This window comes from Gadus macrocephalus, chromosome 8, assembly GCF_031168955.1.
Source record: "Gadus macrocephalus chromosome 8, ASM3116895v1".
Taxonomy (NCBI): Eukaryota; Metazoa; Chordata; class Actinopteri; order Gadiformes; family Gadidae; genus Gadus; species Gadus macrocephalus.
In genome coordinates this window covers 3594314-3610261 of record NC_082389.1, presented here as the reverse complement: position 1 = coordinate 3610261, position 15948 = coordinate 3594314, and the positions used below count along the sequence as shown (strand labels likewise).

Below are 15948 nucleotides of genomic sequence, written 5' to 3'. Positions count from 1 at the left end.
CTGTGTGTACAAGGCTCGGGAGGCGAGAGTCAGGGTTCGAGTGGAGAGGGGTGGGATTTCATGGTTCAGGTCCCCGATGGTGGATACTGTGGCTCCGGTGTCGACCATGAAACGAATCGGGGTCTGGTTTACGAGCCCGTCCACCATTGGGGCTCCCGTTCCCAGGTTCACCACCTGGGTCCCTTGTCGTCCTTGGTCTTTTTGTGCAGCTGGGATTTTTCGGCTAGCTCCTTGATCTGCATCCTCACGAGTTGCTTCTTCAATTCCTCGTAATCATCATCCTTTTCAAGTCGTTTGTCTTTCTCGAGTCGGTGGTGGTGATCAAGGTGATCCACCCATTCCGTCCATGGCTCGGAGTGCAGTGCCACCACTGTCTTCAGTCTCCTCTGGACCGTGGGTGGCAGTCCCTGTATTATTGCCCGCTGGAATGTCTGTGTCGCCAGTTTGCTACTGTGTGGGGGACAGTCATTATTATCCGTCCACAATCCTTCGGCCCTTTCTATGTACTGAAAGATAGATTCTTCAGGTTTGATGGTCAGGCCGGAGATTCCCATTCTGCCTGCGTCGGCTGGGAAGAGCGCCCTGAGACTCTTCCAGAAGAGGTTTCGGTAAGCGTCGAAGGGGGTGTTGTCAGGTAGGGCCTCAGTCTTGGTCAGTGTCTCCAGTTCAATGATTCGTCTGGCACCGTGTGCCCTGCCGATGATGGCTCGTATGTCTCCCAGGGTCAGGAGATCGCCAGACGTCTCAGTTTCAAATCTTCTGATCCAGGCCGAGGCTCCTGCCGTGAGCGTTGGCAAGTGGGCGACCAGGGTGGTCATGTCCCGGTGGCTCCATGGTGTGTATGCTGCTCTTCCCTCCGCATCTATCAATAGAGGTGCCATAACAGCCTCTTGTATACCTGGCCGGGGGCGGCGGGGCTCGCTCTTATTGGTACGGGGGTCCCTTAAGTGATCTGGGTCAGGGCTGAACTGGGAGGGGGTCATTAATGGGGAATGTAGGGTGTATGAGGCGGGGGCTTTTGGCTGGGACTGAACTGGTGTTGTCGATTCTAGGGGACAGAACAATCTCGGCATGGGTAGGTGAGCCCTCTCCGGGGAGGGTGGGGGTGAGTGGCTGTCAGTGGGCCGGGAGGCTGAGAATCGCTCTCTGTCTTGGCTTCTCTGGTGTTCGTCTTGCCAATCCTCTCCGGGGGCTCTTCGTCGCTCGTCCGACATAGTGGGCGCGTTCGCCGCTTCTTCTTACAGCAGCCTGGTATGGGGTGGTCGGGGTTGTGGACGCCTTTACACTGAAGGCCGGATGCGGGGAGGTTTGTCTTTTTAGCTTTATTAGTAACTGGGATAATTCTTCTAGCAGGGGGTGTCCTAGAGTCGGGGTTGGGTTGGTATTGATGCTGTCCAGTAGGGGGCGGTGTAGTTGGGGAAGGGCGGAGTCGGAGTGGTCCAGTAGGGGGCGGTGTAGTTGGGGAAGGGCAGAGTCGGAGTGGTCCAGTAGGGGGCGCTGTAGTTGGGGAAGGGCAGAGTCGGAGTGGTCCAGTAGGGGGCGGTGTAGTTGGGGAAGGGCAGAGTCGGAGTGGTCCAGTAGGGGGCGGTGTAGTTGGGGAAGGGCAGAGTCGGAGTGGTCCAGTAGGGGGCGGTGTAGTTGGGGAAGGGCAGAGTCGGAGTGGTCCAGTAGGGGGCGCTGTAGTTGGGGAAGGGCAGAGTCGGAGTGGTCCAGCAGGGGGCGGTGTAGTTGGGGAAGGGCAGAGTCGGAGTGGTCCAGTAGGGGGCGCTGTAGTTGGGGAAGGGCAGAGTCGGAGTGGTCCAGTAGGGGGCGGTGTAGTTGGGGAAGGGCAGAGTCGGAGTGGTCCAGTAGGCGGCGCTGTAGTTGGGGAAGGGCAGAGTCGGAGTGGTCCAGCAGGGGGCGCTGTAGTTGGGGAAGGGCAGAGTCGGAGTGGTCCAGCAGGGGGCGCTGTAGTTGGGGAAGGGCAGAGTCGGAGTGGTCCAGCAGGGGGCGCTGTAGTTGGGGAAGGGCAGAGTCGGAGTGGTCCAGTAGGGGGCGGTGTAGTTGGGGAAGGGCAGAGTCGGAGTGGTCCAGTAGGGGGCGCTGTAGTTGGGGAAGGGCAGAGTCGGAGTGGTCCAGCAGGGGGCGGTGTAGTTGGGGAAGGGCAGAGTCGGAGTGGTCCAGTAGGGGGCGCTGTAGTTGGGGAAGGGCAGAGTCGGAGTGGTCCAGCAGGGGGCGGTGTAGTTGGGGAAGGGCTGAGTCGGAGTGGTCCAGATTTGGCGGAGGGGGAGGTGTGGCTTGGGACTGAGTGAGAGAACTCAAAAAATGGCGGCTGTGGTGCTATAACTCTGTGTGACCTGTCTAACACACGAGAGCGGATGAGAGGCTAGGGGGTAACTCTTGTCATTCTTGGAGGAGGAGAAAAGGAGGAAAAAACAGGGGGGGGGAGGAAGCAAAAAACAACAACAGGGCCTAGAGACGTTATTCAATACATCCAGATATTCCTCATAGCCAATAATCGTTATCTATCTTTATTGATTAATCTGTTTCAACAGGCTAAATCGCCAACCAACGCGACAAAGAGATGTTGCTTAGTATCGTAGTTTATCTATGTGACAGGTCCAGTAGTAATTTAAAGAAACACAGTAAAAGAGATATCCTTTATCTTTGTCAACTTATCTAGGTCTAGTTTTAACGGGTCAAACGGTAAATTGAAGCAACGCAGTAAAAAAGTTATTTATCCTTGTCAATTTATCTAGGTCCGCAGGTTAAGCCATAGACCGAAGCAATACGTCAGAGAGACATTATTCATTATTATCACTCTGTCTATTCTTTCTTTTACCCGTTTTAACGGGCGAAGATAGAGCGGACCACGCATACACCCACTGACTCACTCACAGATTCTCTCTTTCACGCAGACGCACACAGACACATATCAACAGACCTTTCGTTCTGTCTCTCACAGACGCACACAGAAACATATCAACGGACCTCTCATTCTGTCTCTCGCACCCACAATCATCAGACACGGCAAAATAGCGTTAAGCACAACAAAGCAAGCAAGCGCTGCACACATAGCGTTGAGCATAACAAAACAAGGAAACGCTGCACACACACACCCGGGTTATCATTGAATGATTTATTTCTATATTTAGCCGGCTCACAGATACGCTTGTCCTCTTTTTTTTTTTTTTTTTCTCTAGGCCTCTCATACACACACACACATAGTCTCTCCGTCTCAACCTCTCTGGGCCTCTTACACACACACACACACAGCCACCCCGTCTCTCTCTCTCTCACTCGCGCATACACACACTGTCTCTCTGTGTGTCACTCGTGCCCCAGGCATACGGTTCCCTCTGCAAAGGGACTCTAACCTTCTTACCACATAGAATTATTTAATACACATTTATTACTTGGCCATCGGTAGTCTTATATCACTATGACCGACTCTTATAGGCCCTAGTTTTTCTTCTCATTCCCTCTGGATTCCACCCGCGGTCCAGGCATCCCTCCGGGTCCACTCTTGGCCCAGGCATTTATCACTAGGCCATCGGTAGTCTTGTATCACTATGACCGATTCTTATAGGCCCTAGTGTTTTTCTTCTCATTCCCTCTGGATTCCACCCGCGGTCCAGGCATCCCTCCGGGTCCACTCTTGGCCCAGGCATTTATCACTAGGCCATCGGTAGTCTTGTATCACTATGACCGATTATTATAGGCCCTAGTGTTTTTCTTCTCATTCCCTCTGGATTCCACCCGCGGTCCAGGCATCCCTCCGGGTCCACTCTTGGCCCAGGCATTTATCACTAGGCCATCGGTAGTCTTGTATCACTATGACCGATTATTATAGGCCCTAGTGTTTTTCTTCTCATTCCCTCTGGATTCCACCCGCGGTCCAGGCATCCCTCCGGGTCCACTCTTGGCCCAGGCATTTATCACTTGGCCATCGGTAGTCTTGTATCACTATGACCGATTATTATAGGCCCTATGGTCTCGAGGGTATTCTTTCACCATGCAACGAGCCGATATTCGATGTGTCACGCGTTCAGGGTCAATCGGGTTTATGGGGAAATGCTGGGATGCAGCTCTATTCGTCCCCACGAGATATCCCGTAGCGAACCGCTCTCACAGTCTCACCTCCTAAAGTGATTCCTATATAACTATGCAGAGTTTGGATTTTATCAACAGGTTCTGCCTACCTTTTGTTGGGCCCGAGGTGAGACTGCAGGAACCGGTCCGGTGCTCCGGGGTCCCGAGGTCGTGCCGCTCTCCGTCTCTCGTTTCCCAGTTGCGTGTTCAATTCAGAAAAAATTCACGTCGGGGGTCACCAAATTGTTGGGAAAAACGGTCTGTCTAGTTACTGGACCAGATGAAATGAGACGGAGAGGTAATAAAGTCTATCGGCACGAGGACCTTGGATTTATTAAGTAAAGTGGCAACGGTTATACAGTCATAAAGCGTGAGAAATCGAATATGTCTAAGTCCCTAATCAGCGCTGATGGTTCGTCCAGAGCTTCGCCTCCGTGGAAGGTCTGCTGCAGAAGAAGGGCTGAGTTCCTGTGTGATACACTCTTATGCTGTATCTTCCTCTCGATGAGGTGTGTGCGTTTGAGATGTGTATGGTTCTGTGTGTCTTTGGTTGACCTTGCCTCCCAGGCTCTAGTGTATGCATGTATATCTTCTTGTGTTCCTCCTGACGGGGGAGAGTCTCACAGAGTCTCCTGCTTGTGGCCCTCCCGTTCTGAGGATGAAACGGTGCATTGTCTGAGTGTTTACCATTTGCCGGGAGGAGAGATGGGGCCTTGGTTCTGGCCTTCACCTGACCATGTTCTCATGTGTGTGTTATGTGTTAAAAATTGACTATATAGTAACGTGACTGCCATGTGTTGTGCTCCTCAAGCTAGGGTGGGAGTTAGCTATATTTATAATGTACATGTGATGTGCTCAGCAGGTTATTTTGCCCAACATGAAGAAATTTGAGAGGAAATTCAAGAACTTTGTCTTCAAGAATCTCATTTGTTCTTAAATACTTTCTTAGGAAAAAACTTAGGAACTTAGGAAAAAAGTTAAGAACATAGTTAAGAAAAAAGGGCTACTTAAGAACTTTTTTCTTCTTAAGAATGCTTTGTGAATCCGGCCCCAGGTCCTTATGCCCTGTTTACACCTACCCGATAGTGGGCCCCGATGGTGCCCGATGGCTAAATCAGCAGCTATCGTTATAACATCGGCAAATAGCGTGGTTGCATCGGGAAACACCGTTACTCTTCCCGGGAACATCGTTAGACAACGGGAAGAAACGGGAAGAAATGCTCAATGATCGGGCAACATCGGCAAAGAACGAACATGTTTGTTAATTTTGGGTCTATCAGGGTAGAATCGGTTACCAGGTGTTGCTATGGGCTAATCGGCTATAATCGGGAATAGAACGGGAGTATAACGTAAGACATCGCAAATCGTTCGGGAATTTTCCTGGGCACATCGGCTATATTCGTTAATCTTCCGCGCTTTATCGTGTTTTATCGTCTTTATATCGGCAACCTCAACACACGAAAGACCCTCGAGAACCCTAGACAAATAACGATTGTGAGTGACCAGATTGTGTTAAGGAAGACTCAATCTGCCACTTGGGTATAAATAGGGGGTGATGGATGGATGTCCTACTTTTATAATTACAGGGTACTTCGCCCATTTAGAACCGGCGTTCTATTATTATAAAATCGCTATTGTAATATAAATAAATATATAAATAAATATCAGTCTAAACCAGTCTCCCCTTTGCCTTCTCCCGAAATGACGCCAAATGACGCCAAACGCGTCATTTGACGTGTTTGGCGTCATTCAAAATGACGTCAAATGACGCCAAACGCACTTCGGGTGTCTTCCCTGGCATAAATCGTTATGTTATCGTTATAACATCGGGTATGTGTAAATGCTACCCCGATAAATTGACCCGATGATAAATTTTTAGCCTGATGTCACCCGAATCACCCCGACTTCCACATCGGTGGTCCATCGGCCATTAGCGGCCATTAGCGGGATGGTGTAAACGGGGCATTAAGAAGTTAAACACTAATGACTCACGAAGGGAGTCGGTGTTGGTTGAATAGATTAGCAATTGTAATGCCTTTCATCATAAAACATTGACATTTGATACAAAATAAAGCTTTTGAAAATAACAAACAAAATCAAAAGAATAAGTCCTTTGTAGCTGGATTCCCCAGCTACAGTACTCCTTGGGAAAGGAGTTGTGCGGTCAAGGAATGTCTAGATCAGGGGGGAATATCCGGATAGGTGTGTTTCAGTTTCTCTTACTACTACCCGGGTAGGTTAGTGTGTATCTATCTGTTGTGTCTTATCCGTAATGAATGGATCTTCACAATCATCTGTGGCGGTGTTCACGGCTGGCCACGCCGTATCCAACACATCCACAGTTCTATTGGGCAAAGCTCGCCATCGTAGATTCAATCTTCCTTGGATCAAAGAAAAAAACCAACAGGAGATTCAAGTGAACAATATAATTCACGGTAGTTATCCTCTATTTTCAATGTTCAGGTCCGGGAGATTCTCTGTTGAGCTTAATACCTGCCGTCTGTCCAGTAGTGTTGACTCGTTTGTTCGTGAACCGGTTCGAATGAACGAGTCTTTAGGACGAACGAACCGAACCGGTTCGTTTCTCTCGTTCGTCTCGTTCACCATTCGATTCACCGGAAACTCGACTGAACGAACGATTTTTCCGGTAGCACTGACTCCACTGAGTCTGACTGACTCAGCTGAGAACCGTGCAATGGCGTGCCTTCCATGATGCGATTTACAGCTACCGGAAACCAGGCCGCGACTCGTTTGTTCGTTCAGCCTGGTTTCCGTTAGTGGTAAATCGCATCATGGAATGCGCGCCATTGCACGGTTCTCAGTTGAGTCAGTCAGACTCAGTGCTACCGGAAACTCGACTGAACGAACGAACGATTCGCGAACGACTCCTCTTGGCGAACTGACTCACGCGAACTGGGTCACGGAAACAAATCATTAAATCCACCACTACTGTCCAGTGTTACGGTTCAAGGTGACCCCCTGGAAATGGGGTGCTCACGTGTAATTTCCTGTTACTGGAATTATGTTGAGCGCCCCCTACTGGAAAACACATGCAATTGCATATTTAAATAATAAAGGGTTTAGTAGCCCTATATTCAATATGGGTTACATAATGAACAAATGTAATTAATTTGCGTTCTATTTTGGCAGGGTAAACATGAACATTAAAAGGGAGAAAATACTCACAGTTGAGTGTGAAGCATGGGCCTGTGCTTCATTCAACTGTTGGCTAATTTCTCTCCACAAAAGCAGCCCAACGCCAGGGGATGGTCAGAGCATGTTGAGGTGATTCCTATTAATATATATTACTCCTGAATCTAGTGACATTTGGTATTTCTGGTTGCGCTTTTTCCATTGAGTCTCCTTTCTCCTTGTTTTCAGATTTACTTTTCAACCACTTCAAATCAAAATGTAATCTTGCTCAGGGTAAGAAATTAAGTTACTCTTTTTTTAAATATTAAAAAATAAAATCTGAGCATCCCATTTGAGAACCACTGCTGTAGTGATCCATTATGAGGAATTTGTCGAAGGCTTCAGCGCTGATGCCCTCATAAAAGCGGAGCCGTGCTCGGGTAAGCAAGCAGCTTTATTCTGTTCTGGAACGTCACAAACACAGAAACACACCAAGCGGCCCACAGACCTGGTAGTCTAATGCCGCTTTTCCACTGCATGGTACCAGCTCGACTCGACTCGACTCAGCTCGCATTTTTTGCGTTTCCACCGCGAAAACATGGTATCTGGTACCTGAAGTGGCTGCTTTTTTTAGTACCGCCTCGCTCTAGGTTCCAAGCGAGCTGAGCCGATGCTAAAAGGTGAGGTCGGCAGACGGCCGGCCACTGATTGGCCAGAGAGTGTGACGAAGTCACGAGAGCGACATGGCAACCAACATATTCCACTTCTCCAACTTCTTCAACATGCCAGCTAATAATAGTAATGTTATCGATGTCCTCCATTGTTGTTATGTGGGTTCTGTCCATGTGTGGGTTGCGTAGGTGTTGTTTGCGTCGCGTACAAAAATACGTAACGGCCCTTTCGCGCAGCCGACCCCGCCCACGTCCAGGAGGTACTATTTGCGGTGGAAAACGACCCGTGCTGCTACCGTGTCGAGTCGTGTCGAGTCGAGTCGAGCTACATGTGCGGTGGAAAAAGCGGCATAAGATTAACAGTCGGCATGAGAAGCAAAGTAAAAATAAGAAGAGGTATCTATACTGGATAGTTGGTAGGAGAGGAGGATGATCGACCACAGAATTCTTCTTCACACCGTTTTGAGCACTGTTGGTATCGGGGATGCGGCTCTTCGCTGGTGTTGGGAAAAATAACCTGATGAGCACATCACATGGCAGGCACATTAATATATAGTCGACTCTTGCTCTAAACCCAACGAACACATAACACAAACATGATAATATAGTCAGGTCAAGGCCAGAGCCGAAGGCCCCATTTCCCAGGCAAATGGTAGACAATGCACCAGTCATCCTCAAGAACGGGAGAGCCACATTAATTTATCACACAGGAGACACCTCGAAGCTCTCCCCCACTAGAAGGAACACATGCAGATACTAGGGGCCTGAGAGCCACATTAAATTATCACACACAAGACACTTCGGGGGGGGCACTCCCCCGTTTTAATTTATCACACCGGAGACACGAGGAGCTCTCCCCCGTTAGGAGGCATAGACCAGGGGCCTGGGAGCCAAGGTCCAGCGAAAACACACAGAACCACACACATCTCAAACGCACACACCTCATCAAGAGGAGGATACAGCATAAAACTGTATCACACTGGGACTCTTGACCTTCTTCTGAAGCAGACCTTCCACGGAGGCGAAGCTCCGGACGAACCATCAGCGCTGATTAGGGACTTAGACATATTCGATTTCTCACGCTTTATGACTCTGTATAACCGTTGCCACTTTACTTAATAAATCCAAGGTCCTCGTGCCGACAGACTTTATTACCTCTCCGTCTCATTTCATCTGGTCCAGTAACTAGACAGATCGTTTTTCCCCTCACTGGCATGATTCGTACCTCACAGATAGAACAAAATTTGTGCTCCATGAGGCTTCAGAAACAAAGCACTGCAAACTACACTTTGGTCGGTCCTTGGTCCATTATCTTTTGCAATCTACATGCTTCCCTTGGGCGTCGTTATCCGCAGCTTTGGAATTAGTTTCAACTGCTATGCGGATGACACCCAACTCTTTATTCCTGAAGAACCAAGGGACTCGGCCCAAATCCAGAAGGTTGAGTCCTGTCTGGCTGGGGAGAAGAGTTGGATGTCATAAAACTTCCTGCATCTTATCAATGGGAAGACAGAACCGATAATTATCGGCTCAAACGGGACCAGAGAGAATTTGAGAATGTCTCACTGTGGTTGGATGGCTTCGCCATCCCACAGAGTGCATCTGTCAGAAATCTTGGTGTCCTGTTCGACCCTCAACTGTACTTTGACCAACATGTTAGAAGTATAACTAGAATTTCATTTTTCCATCCGAGAAACATTGCAAAAATCTGACCAATGTTATCTGCAGCAGATGCAGAGACACTGATTAATGCATTTATATCATCAAGACTGGATTATTGTAATTCATTGTTCTCGGGACTACCAAACTCTACCACAAGAACTCTACAGCTTGTACAGAATGCTGCAGCTGACTGGTGACGAACGAGACAGTTTGATCACATTACTCCTATTCTCGCTTCTTTGCACTGGCTACCAATAACTTCCAGATCAGATTTTAAGATGCTACAGCTAACCTATAAAGCCTTGCATGGACTATCTCCGTCCTACCTGAAGGACCTGATCATTCTTTATAGTCCTTCTCAGTCCCGCCGGTCTTCAGGAGCTGGCCTTCTTTCACTACCGAAGGTTAAAAAGAAATCGGCTGGGCAGAGAGCGTTTGCCTAACAAGCCCCCTTCTTATGGAATATGCTGCCACCGGTGATAAGGGAAGCTGACTCCGTGGAGCTATTGAAAGGTAAGCTTAAAACACACCTCTTCAATCTTGCGTTTGGAACATAGGAGTGTGAAAACGATACAGACGGGATGTGAAGGCTACCCCGTGTTTGTTTGTGCTTTTGTTAATACAGTTACTAAATTAATAGCAGTATACATAATAACGCTGTACCTATATGCACGTTGGTGCAAAAAAAAGCCTCTTGTAGTATTTAAGAATCTTTTTGTACCGGGCCAAAGCCTGCTCGGGATTCCGGGCTGCAATTAAGAGAACATACAATTAGTGCTATCTATAGTAGTAGTTTTGTCATTTATATTACTGTACTCATACTTTACTCATCTTTAACACACACACACACACACACACACACACACACACACACACACACACACACACACACACACACACACACACACTATCTCCTTGCACACACACACACACACACACACACACAACGGCAACTATGCTCAGTATGTGTTGCCGGTGAGAGGCAGGAGAAGCTACAGTGGTGGAATGCCTTTTCAAAACAGCCAGATTCCGCCTCCAGTGAAGGGCCACAAGCACACACACACACAGGGTGAAGGAGCACACACACACACACACAGAGGGAAGGAGCACACACACACACAGAGTGAAGGAGCACACATATACACATACACAAAATCTACTTCCCTTCACACACTCACACACACACACACACACACACACACACACACACACACACACACACACACACACACACACACACACACACACACACACACACACACACACACACACACACACACACACACACACACACACAAACGATAACGGAGGAACGGTGAATTCCAGTCTGGTGCGACGCCGTCTGACAACACACCACCACATATACCAGCATTTTCACCACAATCACGGCAAGACACACAAAAAGAAACAATCACAACAACGAGTAATAACACAAGCTCCTTAAAACAACCCACAAGTGATACTCAACTAAGTATAAATCATAATCCAGAGACATACAGTGTACTCATACTGTACTCATCTTTAACACACACACACACACACACACACACACACACACACACACACACACACACACACACACACACACACACACACACACACACACACACACACACACACACACACACACACACACACACACACTACACTACACTACACTACACTACACTACACTATGAATCTAGTGTGGCTTGTCAGCTACACATTTCAATCTAGAATATGAGATGACCAGAAAGCTATTCCTCTAAAATTCACTGTGTGAGTGCTAGAAACAATCACACATGCAATGTCACATCATATGGGAAGAGCCAGCCTGGAGAACACAACACAGCGAAGCAGGAGTGATCTAGCACCCAGGCGAGTGGAAAGTGTTGAAATTAGTATTTCTAACCTCTTTGCAGTGTTTTTTTCCATTTTAACCATCTTGGATGCCTTCTTTCTCCCTTTCCCCTTCTTCTTCCTCTTCTTGTCCTCTGAGGATGAGCTGTTGGATGACTCTGAGTCTGTACTCTTTGAACTCATCTCGGAGGAAGATGAGTCCAGTGTAGAGACACTACTGGAACCGGCAGTTGCTTTGGGCTCATCTTTTTTAAGAGCTGTTTAAAAAGATTAAAATACAAACATAAGAGTCACAACACATAATACATAACAACACATATGTGCACGGCACGCATACAATGCACAGCCAGATCCTGCAAGTTCATGGTCACACTTTTTCCCCCACTACTTTTTAAAGTAATTTTAATACTAATGTGAATGTTAAAACAACAATCACAATACTAATGTAAATTGTATTCGGGAGATATGCGAATAACAGGTACACAAACACACGCAGACTGAGAGACAGACGTTCCTGTCATTAATTGATAGATGTAGCCTGCTGCCAAGCAATAGTAGTACTATTTCAATGAAAGCAAAGACTGCCTCTTAAACCAGAACCTTACTAAGCGAAGACTTTAACATCATGAGTTTGCGGTTGTGTGTTAATAACAGCAGTTCAATAACCTGATGGACTGTGGAAAGGGAATGTGCGAATCTGCTAATATGGATCTGTACATTCTTGGACCACTCGGCAGATGACTGTGGCGGACTGGAGGCGAAGAGGACACGCAATGCCTTCCTTCTACCCTACTAAAAACAAACCAACACTTTGACTAAACATTGTGTTGGGAGACTTGCCGGATACTAGTTGTTCCTTGAGGAAATCTCTCTCCTTGGTCAACTCCTCTATTTTCTCATTCTGCCATTCCATTTTCTTTTTGCACATCTGCAACTCATGTGCTTTATTGTTTAGTGCCAGCTGTGCTGTGGGGGCTGCTGACACACCTAAAAGAAATACATATGTCATTATTGAATGAATGTAGAAAATCTAATTAAAGTCAAATCACTGGACACTGGACAAATCACAGGAATTCAGTAAAATGTGTTTCTTCTATTCAAGCACGGGTTTCATAAAGTAGCCTATAAAACATTAACTGTTAAGGTGCGGCCACACCAAACGCGTATCTCGCGTACTTCGCGTATGAAATCGCCATTTTTTCCATAGGGAACCATTGGTTGACGCGCGTATTACGCGTATTATGCGTACTACGCGTATAAGCAACATTGTACGCGCGTATTACGCGTATGAGGCGCGTATATTTACTATATCTGTATTGCGCGTATATCGCGTACATTTCAAGAGTTCAAAAAATTGAACATTTTACACTCATACGCATGACGATTAGCCGTATTGCCCAATCAGCGTTGAGCTTGACCCGACGTCACTGGCAGAGAGTAGTGAGCTTGGACAGAAGCATACGGCCGACATCTTTCTTTATTCTGTGTGGAAATAGTAACATAGTTACGCCATTAAATGCTTTTATGGAAACATTTCTAGCGAGAAATGTGCATTTTACTTTCATAATGTTCGCTCGGTGAATGTGAAGGATGTTTGGTTTGATAGTTATGACGAAGAGGGAACGCCCCGTTCACTTGCATGGACAGAGTCTCTGGTTACTAAGCAACCTCAACGTCTTGGCGGACTATTTCTCTGCTGATCAACACTACAGACTACACAAACAGAAATGGAGGTGGATCAAAATCTCATCGTCGCCGTGTGCGGCCGTCCTGTCCTGTACGACACCACGATGGTGTCGTACAGGGACAGGAACAAAACAGAGAGGGCGTGGGTCGACGTGGCAGAGGATATTGGCGTTCCTGGTAAGATCAGTGAATAATGTGTGTGTGTATTTTGCTTGGCTTCAGCTATCGGTTGTGTTCTACTATGAAAAAAGTTAGCGCCGGTTAGCGGTAGCACCAGTTAGCAGTAATATTAAGTGATACTACTACAACAGACTGTCCCGCTTGTCAGGTTACACAACTTAATATGTATATATGTTCTTGTCAGTGGACGTATGTCGCAGGAGGTGGAAGTCACTCAGGGACAGGTACATGAGACACAAAAAGAATGAAAAGGAGGGGAAAAAGAGCGGGTCAGCGGCAGGGAGAGTGGACACGTGGAAGTTTGCTCGGGTCCTGTCCTTCCTCGACCCCTTTGTCACCCCGAGGGAGACCAGCAGCAATTTACCTCTGGGGGCAGAGGAGGTTGAGGGGGACGGGGCTCCAGAGACTCCACTAGGGGCAGGAGAAGATGAGGAGCTTGAGCAGGCAGCAGCATCGCACAATACAGGTTTGTTGACAAGTGAAGACACGTACAGCTTCTGTATTATGGCCACAGGAACGATTTACAGTGCGGCACGATTCTGTCTATCTTTAATGTGCAATATAGATATATATCATCCAAGCAAAAAAAAAAACAAGTCTTCTTTCTCAATAACATAGACCAACCCAGCAGTGAGTCAGACGCAGAGGACGCTGATGCTGCTCCTGCTCCTGCTCCTGCCCCTGTCCCTGCCGCTGGCCCTTCCCGTGTACCTGTCCCTGCTGCCCCTGCCCCAAGACCACAGTTCTCAACCACCAACCGAGCCCGGGACAGTCGGTAGTTAAAGACGCGCCGCTCTCGGGGGAGGATGCGTCCGGGGAATGGCCTCATGAGGTTGGTCCGTAGCGGAAAGGCCTCGTCCGCTACAAACACATGAGGCAGGGGTCCTCTCTGCGCAGCCGCTGACAGTACTCTGTCAGCAGGGAGCTTGAGATCGCCAGCTCGGAGGGCCTGACCAAACACCGAGTTGGCCAGAATTCCTCCATCACTGGTTCTCCCATAGCCCCCCACATCGATGATGCGGAAGCACTTGTCTGCGTCGACAACTGCCAAGAGAACAATGGAAAATGTTCCCTTGTAGTTGAAGAACTGCGAACCGGAGTTCGCAGGGGCCTTCAGAACAACATGCTTCCCATCGATGGCACCGCAACAGAGAGGGAAGTTCCACTGCTCCTCGAACTGCTGCGCAATCAGCCTCCAGTCCTCGGTAGTGGGCACAGCCATGAACTCCTCCACCAGGCAGTCCCATATAGCCGTCACCCCATCGGACACGATGGAAGCCACGGTGGAGGCCCCGACCCGGAAGCTGGTGGCTATCGTCCGGAACGAATCGCCAGTAGCCAGGAATCTGCAACACATGAATAATTTATTTTAGCCTCATTGAGAATTTTTGTTGTATACCAAATATGTAGGCCAATTATCTCACTGATATCACTGCACAGGTATATGTCTTGACTAGTGTTTACAGTGGATTTGCATCAGCTTATTTTACTTTCAAAAGCATGACAAGGAGGTCAAGAATGAATATGTTGGAGCCATGATGCATTTATTTATTTTGTTTATATAAAACTCTGGTGACATGCATGTATATGAAGATTTGCGTTTAGGTTGAAACCATAGATAATAAATAAAAACACTGTTGAAACACTGGGTGGAGCATTGACAGGAAATGCATAGCAGGTAGGTGCAAGAGGGGAAACAGATGTGCAAAGCAAACTGCTTTATCACCATGTTGTCAGCACGCTTTCGTTTGACTTGTGTTGAATTTAACCCAATGAATATTGACTGATGTCACAATGGCCTATGCTCCCCCGTGCTTAGTTGAGCATAGTGCACGATGCTTGAATAAATGGGTCACTACTCAAATATAAACAGTGCATTGGAAATAATAGATGTATGCACTATCAGAACACGCGCCCGAACAATTTCTCCCCGTTATGTATATAGTTTTTGACTACAGAATGTGCTGATTGTTATAGAGTAATTAGGCTATGAAACCGCAACTTACCGGAGACAGACAGACAGGCGCTCCGCAGCTGATATGGAGCGCCTGTAGTTGGTGTCCTGACGGGAGATCCTGGCACCAACCCGGGCTAGCAGGTCATCGAACTGGGCCCGACTCAGTCGAAAGTACCGCTGAAACCGGCCGTCATCCAGGCGGAGTTCTTGGAGCAAGTGGTGAAACTCACCCAGCTGTAGCCGTCTCCGGAGGATGTCGTGCACCCAAACACGACGGCGTTTGCGTTTGCGACGCTGCTCGGACTCCCACAGCAAATAAAGCGCAGCGATGGTGCCGATGTCAGCCATGTTTCAGAAAAAAAGAAAATAGCGGGGGGGGGGAAAGTTTTTGGCGGGCTCATCTAGGCGAGTGACGTATTGCGCGTATTGCGCGTATGCGACCATTTATGACACAAAATGGTCAAGCAACATCATACGCGCGTATCTCGCGTAAAAAGTACGCGAGATACGCGTTTGGTGTGGCCGCACCTTTAGCCTATTAAAGTAACCTCATCTGACAGAAAGAAATTAAACTAATGGATTTCAGTCAATTTCCTTTTATAACGCCTGTATAGCTTATTGTTCAGGTATGCAGTGTGAAATACTATACAATTAGTTCATTACAGACTGCATTCAGAGGTTTTCATTCGGTTATTTTATACTGTCTTTATAATACGTTCACAAGATTAATTTGGTTTGCTGAAATCAGGA

The 15948-nt window shown here is 47.7% G+C and overlaps 3 protein-coding genes across 3 annotated transcripts in view; 1 reads left to right on the top strand and 2 right to left on the bottom strand.

Annotated features, from left to right (window-relative positions):
• Nucleotides 1–15948, bottom strand: part of slc39a6 (solute carrier family 39 member 6) — a 583352-nt gene that overhangs the window by 423762 nt on the left and 143642 nt on the right. The window lies entirely within an intron of this gene.
• The window catches only part of LOC132462545 (uncharacterized), a 570484-nt gene that overhangs the window by 432987 nt on the left and 121549 nt on the right, over nucleotides 1–15948 (top strand). The gene's annotated exons all lie outside the window — the stretch shown is intronic.
• On the bottom strand, nucleotides 13576–15581 carry LOC132462475 (uncharacterized). The gene is made up of 3 exons (XM_060058029.1): nucleotides 15248–15581; nucleotides 13953–14587; nucleotides 13576–13652 (listed from the first exon to the last, which is right to left on the bottom strand). Exons 1-3 carry the CDS (start codon nucleotides 15544–15546, stop codon nucleotides 13576–13578), a joined length of 1011 nt encoding a protein of 336 aa, XP_059914012.1. The 5' UTR covers nucleotides 15547–15581.